This window comes from Durio zibethinus, chromosome 13 (genome assembly GCF_047325235.1).
Source record: "Durio zibethinus cultivar Kanyao isolate XHJ-2024 chromosome 13, ASM4732523v1, whole genome shotgun sequence".
Classification (NCBI taxonomy): Eukaryota; Viridiplantae; Streptophyta; class Magnoliopsida; order Malvales; family Malvaceae; genus Durio; species Durio zibethinus.
The window spans coordinates 16,733,408-16,743,812 of NC_143174.1; the positions used below are offsets into that span (position 1 = coordinate 16,733,408).

The window sequence follows — 10,405 nt, forward strand, 5'->3', positions numbered from 1 at the left end:
ACTTTTGAAAATTTTTAAGATTATTGAAGCATTTTGTACATAATACTGAGATCATTTTTTGGGTGAAAATGAAACAATAAAAATTTAAACAGAAATTTTTCAAAAAAAAAAGAGGGGGCAAGAAAATTCTTTGCATTTGCATCGCTTGCATCTGCATCACAAGAAAGACATTTGTATTTGCATCACTTACATTGGCATTTGTATAAGACATTTGCATTCACACCATAAGAAGAATTTGCATTTGCATCATAGCATCTGTATTTTAAGAAAAGGTATTTGTAGGGGCATCTACATGAAAAGGACATTGTCATTTACATTGTGAAAAAGTCAAATGTAACAAGCATTTGCATTCTTACGTTGGCATTGACATTTGCATCGACATTTCCCTTAGCATCGTTTGATGAGAATAGACATTTGTATCATGTTTGCATTTATCAACTTTGTAAGAATTAAAAACAAAAAAAAAGGGGCATGTTTTTAAAGTTTTAAAGTTTCTGTTTAAGAAGAACTGTTTTCAATCAAGATTTCAAAGCCTCTGTTTAGAGGGAACCTTCATCCAAAAAAGACCTTTAGAGTATCAAAAATCTTTGATAAGGCAAAAGCCATGTTTAAAAAGATTTTCAAGTTTTTAAAGTTTCATTGCCTCTGATTATGAGGAGCATTCAAAGATTTTGAGATTTGTAAGACTTCCAGGCATAATTTCTAAAAGCCTCTGTGCATGAATTTCAAGATTAAAAGATTTTTAAATTTTAAAGTTTCATTGCCTCTGATTATGAGGAGCATTCAAAGATTTTGAGATTTGTAAGACCTCCGGGCATAATCTCTAAAACCTTCGGGCATAATTTCGATTCGCGGTATTGTCCCAATCGATTCTTTATTTCTGACTTACGGTGTTATCTCAGTCAATTCTATAAGACCTCCGAACATGATTTCTAAGATCTCCGGGCATGATTCTATAAGACCTCCGGGCATGATTTCTAAGATCTTTGGGCAATTTTGTAAAACCTTCGGGCATGATTCTATAAGATCTCTGGGCATAAATTTGATTCGCAGTATTATCCTGATCGATTATTTATCTTTTGACTTTTGATGTTATCCCAGTCGATTCTGTAAGACCTTCGAGTATGATTTTGAAGACCTTCGGGCATAAATTCGATTCGTGATGTTATCCCGATCGATTCTTTATCTTTTGACTTGCGGTGTTATCTCAATAGATTCTAAGACCTCCGGGCATGATTCTGTAAGACCTCCGGGCATGATTTCTAAGACCTTCGGGTATAATTTCGATTCACGGTGTTGTCCTGATCGATTCTTTATTTTTGACTTACGGTGTTATCCTAGTCAATTTTGTAAGACCTCCGAGCATGATTTTTAAGACCTCTGGGCAATTCTGTAAGACCTCCGGGCATAATTTCAATTCACGGTGTTATCCCGATCAATTTCTTATTTTTTGACTTGTGATGTTATCCCAGTCGATTCTGTAAGACCTTTGGGCATGATTCTTAAGACTTATGGGCATGATTTCTAAGACCTTTGGGCATAAATTCGATTCGCACTATTATCTCAATCGATTCATTATTTTTCAACTTATGGTGTCATCCCAATCATTTTGTTTTTTTAAAAAAAATTCACGATCTGTTTTTGGATAAAATCGTTGTCTTTGTCTTTGCCCTATTCCTGATTCTCAGTAATGTGCAAAGAAGGGCAGCTATTGACATCATTTTTATCCCAAAAAAATAAAAATAATAATACAAAATACAAAAAAAAATATACAAAATAAAAAGAAGAAGAATAGCAAAAAAAAAAAAAATAAAAAAAAAAATTGAGGATGGCAGTGGTGCCATCCCCAGCACCACTGCCACCAGGCCCACCACCCATCCCATACCTGTTCATCCTACTCTACTACCAGAAAATACAAAAAAAATAAAGAGGCATGGGGCTCGTGCTTACACCTCATGCCGAGCCCCATGCCTTTTCTTCCAAATATACATGGTTGGAGCTCTATAAATAGAGCTCCTAGCCAAAACAAAGAAAAATGGAGATAAGAAGGGGAGTAACGCTGCAAAAATAAACTACCAAAACACTCCAAAAAAAAAAAAACCACAGTCCTCGTCGAATCGACGAAGAACCCAGCGTCAAGAAGGTACCTACAACAAAAAAAGAAAAGTTATTAGTTTGAGTATTTTTTATAAAAAAAAAGAAGAACAACAAAAAATTTAGAACCCCGATCTACGTCGATCGAGGTCGTTTCCGACGAAGAGGAGATCAGATTTGAAAAAATCACGTCGAAAAGAACCTCCTGATCACTTTTAAAGTTTTCGACCACCGACGATGGTGGACCAGGCGACGGTTGGCACAATGCTCTAGCGCCCGGACGGCGAGGGCGCCGGACCTATGCCCAGAGCCCTTCTTTCATTTTTTTTTCTCAGAAACAAAAAAATGAACAAAAACAAAATAAAGGGCTTCTTTTATAAAGAAAGCATAAAAGTAAAACGACGTCATTTTAAGCATAGGGCCAAAACGACGCCATTTCAAGCATAAGAGGATTCGCGCATGGACCGAACCTGACCTGAGATCCGCGTAAACCAACCCGCCAACCCGCCTCAGCCACCCTCTAGTCGGTTTGGACGAACTGTCGGTGAATTGATCTGAACCGCTGGATCACTCGAGCCGTCCATTGAACCGAACCGGTCAGACCGGTCTAGACCAGCGTTGACCGGTCCGATTTAGGTAAAAAAAAATTTTTTTTTATTTTTTTATATTATTATTTTTGATATTTTAAGTATTTTTTTATTGATGCATGATAAATTCTTAAATTTGATGGAATGAATGGTTAATTGTTTAAATAATAATAAAATTAAAAACAAGTAATAATTAAAAATATATATATTAAAAATGCTCAAAAAAATTTAATAATTTTTATTATTTTTCCTGCCTAAATGTTGGAGGGAATAAAAGAATATTTTTCTAAAAAATAATTTCGCCTAGATGTTGAGAAATTATTATGAATAAATTTTCAAAAAAAAAAAACACATAAGAAATTTTTAATTAATTTTAAAAAATTATAAAAAAATTAAACTTGCTCCGAAAGTCCGCCTAGATGATGGGAATTTTTAGAGGTGTTCGCTTTTTACTTAAACCTTAAACACTAATTTTTAATTTTCAAAATCTCAAGTTTTTAAAACCCCCTAAAATTCAAAATCCCTTCAATCCAAACCCCCTAAAATCCAAAACCCTTAAAATCCAAAATCTCCCAAAATCCAAAATCTCAAACTTTTAAACTCTTAAACCTAAACCCCCTAAATCCAAAATCCCCAAAATCCCTAAAATCCAAACCTTAAATCAAAACTCCAAACCTCAAAACCCAAACCCTAAAATCTCTAAACTTTAAAATCAAAACCCTAAACATTTCATATCCTAAAATTCAAGCTTTAAAACCCTCTAAACCTTAAAACCAAACCTTCAAAACCTCTACTCAAGCCTTTACTCAAAACCTCTTAACAATCCTAAGAACACGTGTGAAAATTTTATTTGAAGTAATTTGTTCCTGAATACTGCCTAAATGATAGGGTATTTAGGAAATTTTATTTCGTTAAGTCTTTTCACGCGATTCCTTAATTCGCATTAATAGTAAGATTAATAAATAAAAAGTGTAATAGTAAATTGGGATATTAAATAAAAATAATCGCACCTAAGTTTTGCCTAGACGTTAGAGAGTCGGGGTGATCTCATTATATTTAAGAATCTAACTTTTAAATTACTTCTTATTTTATATGATATTCATTAGCATACATATATTAGCATGTTATTATCGATAATTGTCTGCATTATTCTCTTTTTAATTTAACGTTCGATGATAAAATATTTTATAATAAAAGAGAATGAATGAGCTGCCCTAGTCTCTGATTGGACAGGGATGCCACTCCACAGGATTGGTTTTTTCCGTGGATAAGTAGCCTATGCATCTACACTGCTCTCTCCAATCGCTCAAGTCGCATATTTCATGCAGAATCTCATTGATTTGGGAGTCATTGATGTGAGGATTGGTTTACTTCCTCAAACCCTGAATGCTTTCTCTCGTTACTTTCTCATCAATTTGCATTAAGTTCCTATAGTTTTCTGTATTTTTCTTTGTTAAAAGAGGGAAGTAAGTGGGCGGAGGTGATAGTTGATTTAGGATTACTACTATTACTATACAAGGGAATGATATCATGACAATGACATTCCGAATGCTATTGTTTAGAATTTCTTACACTATACATAATATATGAAATTAAAATGTTGTTTCGTAAAAAATAATATTGGCTAATTTCTTTTTTTTTTAATGAAAAACATTTAAAATGAGAGAAGACTTTTCCAGTTCAAGATCAAGCAAGTCGTAAGTATAATAAAATCTTACTTTAGCAAGTCGTAAGTACAATAAAATCTTACTTTGGATAACAAATCATTAACCAAATGAGCCTATTGACAATGAAATCCGAATTTAAAGCTTACTAATCAAATATTCAAATCTTACCGTTTCAACCTACCAACCCTGTTGGCAATCTGGACTCGTATCAGAATATTGGGCTGCGCTTTTCTTGAAGAAACGATGCCCCTTCTTAATTTTAAAATGGGGTCCTGAAGAATCCGAAACTAATCTTAATAATGAAACATAGCTAGCATAAAACATGAAGTAAAGCGTGTACTCATAAAAGCAAACACTATAAAATTTCCACAATGCATAGTTGGGACCATAAGCATTTAATATTTATTCATTATACAATATCAGGCAGGCCCTAGCAGGAGAAGTTGCCCTTCTCAATCAACTAGAAAAACTGAGCTCTTAAGATGTTATAAGACAGAATAAAAACTACAACTTGCCAGAAATAGACGAGAAAAGAACAGAGAAAAGGTTGATAATGGCATATATAAGATAATAGATAGATTTGTTATCAGTTACATGAGGCAAAACTATCAAGAGGAGCAATGCTTGTAAAGCAGATCCTTCTTTTGCTGTTAGTAGCTACATTCTAATCTCATATGCAAGTCCTGAGAGAATAAGCATTGCATCCAAAATCGCCATTTGCTGGTTTCCCTTTATCTTGCTCCTGCATCATTAACAAAGATACCCACTGTCACAATTATGGTCAAATGGTCAGAATTGTAAATCCATGTAGGTTATTGTTATTGATGCACCAATATCCAACAGCAAACAGCAAGAGATATACGTTAACTACTAAAAGTTAGTAAACCACCAAGTTCTTCAGGCTCCTTTTAATTTATAGGTATCTCGGTATAATAGAAAATGAGAGAATTTATCTGCAAATTTTCAATCCAATAATCCTATGCTCTAACATGATTGATGGGATAAAACGAGACAGATAAACCATGATACACATTTGGAGAAACTATAAAGCTACTATCACAAAGATTAAAAACGCATCCTTGTATTAAAGGAGGAAGAAAGTAGCATGTGTGTGTTTTAGGACTCATTTAAAAACTTCTCAAGCCTAACCATGAAGGATTCATCTAAGTTCATACAAGTAATGTCAATATTATAGACTCTCTCTCCAATCAGATCAATGACCAGGATGCATTGACTCTAGAATCTATTTGGAGTACACCTAATGTACTTTAGCCATGTGCAGACTGGCAACAGAATTAGGAGGGGGAGGAACGTAATAAGATTAGCAAATGATGTGCCCTATTCTAGCAGGCTAGTGAGACACTTGGTGAAAAGTTGGACCATATTTTAATTAAAGAGATATCCCTGGAGCAAACTCTATATCAGCCATAATCAACATGAAGTCAACATTAGCTTGCCCATCATTGTAGCAACAACAATTCCCTCAATCAAGTAGAAATTCCAAAGTATTTTGAGCACCCTAATTACTTAACAAGGGCCAAATCTATGCTTTTTATTTTTTAGGCGCAATAGCTACAAAAATCCTTTCCTACGATAATTTGTAGAGAATATATTATGAATTATGAAAAAGATCTGCATCCACAGAATAATAAGCACATAGTAATAATAAACAAACTATTCTATTCATGTTTGGGTTGCCTTTTGGTTTGAATGTCCTAAGCAATTTAAATGATACCGATCCACCCAATTTTTGTATGTTCAAATACATGCAAGATAGGTACAAGAGCAATTCACTGTCTACATCTCAGGTTAAACGATAGAAGCTTATTTGCAAAGAAAGGATTGCTTCTGAATTTAAGGAAAAGATGAACTCTGGATTTAAGTAATATTTTATTAGATGAAATCTTTTCTACTTATTCATCCATATATAAGGTTAGTATAAAATAAATGTCCATCAATACTTGATATTCTAACTAGATCACAGAAGAAGATTCAAGGTCTCTCAAGTCATTTGAATGCGGAACTGGTATACCAGAAGAAAACACATTCTAGACTAAATGAATGCTAATAAGCCCTAATGCCATTTCACTAAATTGGTAGAGCATTCTTTGGCATTTCATTCTAGAATTGTTTCATTGGAGAGAAATAACTTTAAGTCTGTCAATTGGCATCCATATGTAAGATGTACAAATCACTTGTTTATTTGCCCAAAAAGTTTCTCCTTTCAGCATGCATCCATGTCTTTGAGTACCTTTAGTGGGCTAATTTGATGGCTGAAATTAAGAAATATAGTTTAAATATCAACTAAAGATGAAACTACTAGCCAAAAAAAAAAGATACAACTAATCTTACCCGTCTCATCATTGCATTGGCCAGATCTTCCAAGGAGCCAATGTTATCAGGAATGTAACTTCCCTGTGGCCTTGGTTGGACTATAAGATACCCATCCTTTTCAATAGCTGACGACTCCAAAGCTGAGTTGTCACCTTCACCATGCTTGATGGATAAGGGATCAACAAAATTTGGTGGTCCAATGGAATCCAAGTCCATATTTCTGCAGAGAATTGGGTTATTTCGGTCCAAGCACTGGCCCAACTGAACCATAGCACCATTAACAGGGATCGAAGAATTTATTGAACACAAAACATTTAATTGGTAAGGGGCATCTTTTCTAGGGTCATTCAATTCTTGAGGAGCACTTCTGATTATTTGCCCTGCATTACAGCTGATTGGGCATGCTTCGCCTTGTAAATCTGCTTTTGAATCCCACAATTGATTGGGAGCGGGAGCTACGGAAGTAAAGTCAGATAAATTATTCCCGTTTTGGTAGCCCATTGCAGAAACACTGTCCCTCAAATTACTGGCACTAGCATGCAAAGTGGCCTGCTGAGAGCTTCCTTCTAACATCAAGGATTTGCTTTTAATACCAATAAGTGGATTATTGGAACATCCAGTTATTCTTGCATCAATTAAACTGACAGAAACAGGGAAAACAGTCGTATTATTGGCAGTCGGCTGCTCTCCAATATGGCTAACACCCTTGTTATTTTGTAGTTGATCAAGTTCTAATGACATTTGCATCCCTTGTAGAATGTTAGCATTATGGTTTCCAGAAATTACAAAAGATTGCAACTTGCTCTGATCATTACAGGTACTGCCCGAGTTTTGCACATGACTTAATTGAATCATTCCTGGAGAAGGAAGGCCATGCATACCTAGCCCAGCAGGTGTGTTCAATATTCCAAGCACCCCACTAGGTGGGAAAGATCTAAAGGCTGCATTGTGAAGCTGATCAGATCCAGCCAAAGTATGGAAATTCTCAAGTCCATTCAGAGACCCCATCCGTGAATAGGTAGAATCTACACTGCCTAAGGCAGCAGCCATGTTAGCTTGCTGGGTTGCCACACAGCTGAGTCTTTTTAGGTAAAGCCTAAATTTCTGCAACCACAAAAAATGAGATAGTTAGCTTCCTGGTAAGTTTTGGATCATAGTAACTATGGCAGAAAAGTTAAGAATTAATGCCTGGAGATGGCTGGCAACATTTTCTCTGGTAAGCTTTTCAACATTCATCAATTCTAGGATCTTTTTAGGTACAGCCTCTGCATTATAACCATGTTAAAAGTTAAAACTAAAAGGTTCATTCATACATAAATTCACTGCAAAATTAAACAATAAGCCAGAAGACCTAGAACTGAATTTTCACCAATAGAAATATTCTTTAACCCAATAATTGATTGGTGAAATATCAATAATAAATGTTAAGAGTAGAAATTTATAATGCAGGGATTTAACGGGTGAAATATCATCTCAAATGATCAGAATATTCTTGGATAATAGCTGAAATGATAATAATAAGAGTTATTACACATTAAAAATGGGGGATAGACATGTGAGTCAACAAAACGATAGTAATAATAGTTATGCCATATATGTAGCTAAAGCTGAGAAGTCGAGGAACATACTGTCAATGCCCAATTGGTTAACTGCTAAAACAAATTTGCGATGCAACTCCACTGACCAAACAACACGAGGTTTCTTTTGGGTTAATGGATCCTCATTATCATGCCCATTTTCATCATGATCCTCATCCTCATCTTCATTCTGGTCCTTCCGCTTTTTATTGAACTTCCTATTCTGATCAACATTTCCTATCCCTGCAGCCTCAGTATGAGGCCTGTCTTGGCTGCCAGAATTATACCGGTCTTTCCTGTCAAATTTCTTTCTTCTGACTACATGTTGCCAGATATTTTGCAGCTCCTCGATTCGAAGAGGTTTCAGCAAATAATCACAAGCTCCATGAGTGATCCCCTTCATCACAAGCTTGGTATCACCATTTGCAGATAACACTGAAGGCATTTTATATCATTAATTAAAATAAAGATCCAGTTGTTCCTAAAACTTTAACATAAATTGGAAGAAAGCAAGTTCATGAATTTATCAGCTTTCTAATCGACTTTGAATTGGCTAATGTTAAATTAATGAAAATCAATCCAAAATCCAAATTTTAAGAATTTTTTTTTTTATGCATGGGATAACCAAAATGATGAAAGCTGTATTGAAAATCCTTCAAAATCTGGAATTTAAGGATAAACAGTTTGTCTCAAATGTTAGAACTTAATAAAAATGTCAAAAGAATTTAAAAGAAGCCAAAAAAACAAAAAGCAAAGAGTATTATTGTTAGCTTACTTATGACAGGCAGGTCCATCTCAAGCCCCACAAGCTCAAGTAACCTAAAACCATCCATGTCGGGCATATGGACGTCGCTGATGACCAAGTCAAACTTGTTCTTGTTTTCTCTCAACAACTTCAATGCTGTGATAGCCTGACTTGTTGTGGTAACTGCAAATACACATTTACACTGAATGAACCATCTTTGTTTAACATTTTTAAAGATTCAAAATCCACAAATACAGTCAACTGAATCAATATATGAATACTAGCAAATTAAAAGATTGAACTAGACTGCTCAAAAAAAAAAAGAAAAAAGGATTGAACTAGAATTCTCATGAAAAGAATCCAACATGCCAAAATTATCCAAAGGCTTGATTTATTTTTATTGGAGATTTAATAACATGAAATCACCAAATCATGAATAATTTAAAAAAAGAAAAAAGAGAAACCGAAAAATGGGATCTTTCTTTAGATTTTTAGAATGCTAATGCAGTGAACGAAGTCCCCAAAGTTTACAAAGATTTCACCTCAATGGAAACCAACAAACACCAATAACCAAAATAACTGCAAATACTCAACAGAAAATCAGAAAACCAAGAACCCGTTTCTATAAACTCGTATAAAAGTAGAGGTTTAAGAAAAAAACGAACCATTGTACTGGCATCGACGAAGAAGAGTCTCGAGCAGTAAAAGGCAAGTTGGGTCATCGTCAACGGCCAAAACTCGCATGCCAATGGGAAACTGATCCTTTGTTTCACTGATTACTCGCTCTACTGTCATTTTTAACAGTTTTTTTTTTTCTTTTTTTTTTTTGGCAAGATTAGACACTCTATTTCACGGTTTTGGACAAAACCCAGAAACTAAAATGACAGAAATTTGAGAGATAGAGAGGAAGAAGTTTAGATTGTAATTAACGGGTGAATTTAGGGGGAGAGAGAGCGAGTGATTAAGGAATGTGATTGGTAAGTTTAGAACATGGAAAAAGATTTTGCCTTTAATATTTAAAAGCGAACTGTAAACTCTGTTTTATTTTTTAACCGAGTGAGAAAGAGAAAGCGAAGAATAAAGAATATGGAACCTAATTTAAGTATGGCAATTGACTGAACACTTTTTACTGAATTTGATTTTGTGTACCATTTCTGGTTCAATGATTATTACCCAATGGGAATAGCAATTTTCATTTGAAGCCAACTTTATAGCGCGTATTGAAGACATTACGAAAAATAAAATTTTAAAAATTATTTTATTTTATTTTTCTCTTGTAATTTTTAATTTTATTTATATGACCATGCGGAAATTTTGAGCTGGCTTATTCAATTCTTAACAACAAATAAAAAAATTTTAAATTTATTAAATTTTTAATTTTAATAATTACGATTGAATCCT

The 10,405-nt window shown here is 34.3% G+C and overlaps 1 protein-coding gene across 3 annotated transcripts; it reads right to left on the bottom strand.

The window, feature by feature from the left end:
- Positions 1 to 4,685: 4,685 nt before the first annotated feature.
- Positions 4,686 to 10,122, bottom strand: LOC111304059 (two-component response regulator ARR12-like). 3 transcript variants are annotated; one of them, XR_016326502.1, is made up of 7 exons: positions 9,670 to 10,122; positions 9,035 to 9,187; positions 8,311 to 8,694; positions 7,871 to 7,947; positions 6,701 to 7,786; positions 6,499 to 6,621; positions 4,686 to 5,090 (listed from the first exon to the last, which is right to left on the bottom strand). XR_016326502.1 is itself a non-coding variant. In XM_089741923.1 (7 exons), exons 1-6 carry the CDS (start codon positions 9,797 to 9,799, stop codon positions 6,610 to 6,612), a joined length of 1,842 nt encoding a protein of 613 aa, XP_089598049.1. In that variant the 5' UTR covers positions 9,800 to 10,122; the 3' UTR covers positions 4,686 to 5,090; positions 6,600 to 6,609. The 3 variants fall into 3 exon arrangements, 2 of the variants coding, with proteins under 2 accessions (XP_089598049.1, XP_022756309.2); XM_089741923.1 differs by having other exon boundaries at positions 6,600 to 6,621; XM_022900574.2 differs by lacking the exon at positions 6,499 to 6,621 and having other exon boundaries at positions 9,670 to 10,114.
- Between the last annotated feature and the right edge of the window lie 283 nt (positions 10,123 to 10,405).

Coding starts and splice junctions, on each gene's coding strand:
- LOC111304059 (XM_022900574.2), bottom strand. CDS start 9,799: ATGACAGTAGAGCGAGTAATCAGTGAAACAAAGGATCAGTTTCCCATT. Junction 8,695..9,034: donor GATGGACCTGCCTGTCATAA/GTAAGCTAACAA, acceptor AAATGCCTTCAG/TGTTATCTGCAAATGGTGAT. Junction 5,091..6,700: donor CCAATGCAATGATGAGACGG/GTAAGATTAGTT, acceptor TTAATGATGCAG/GAGCAAGATAAAGGGAAACC.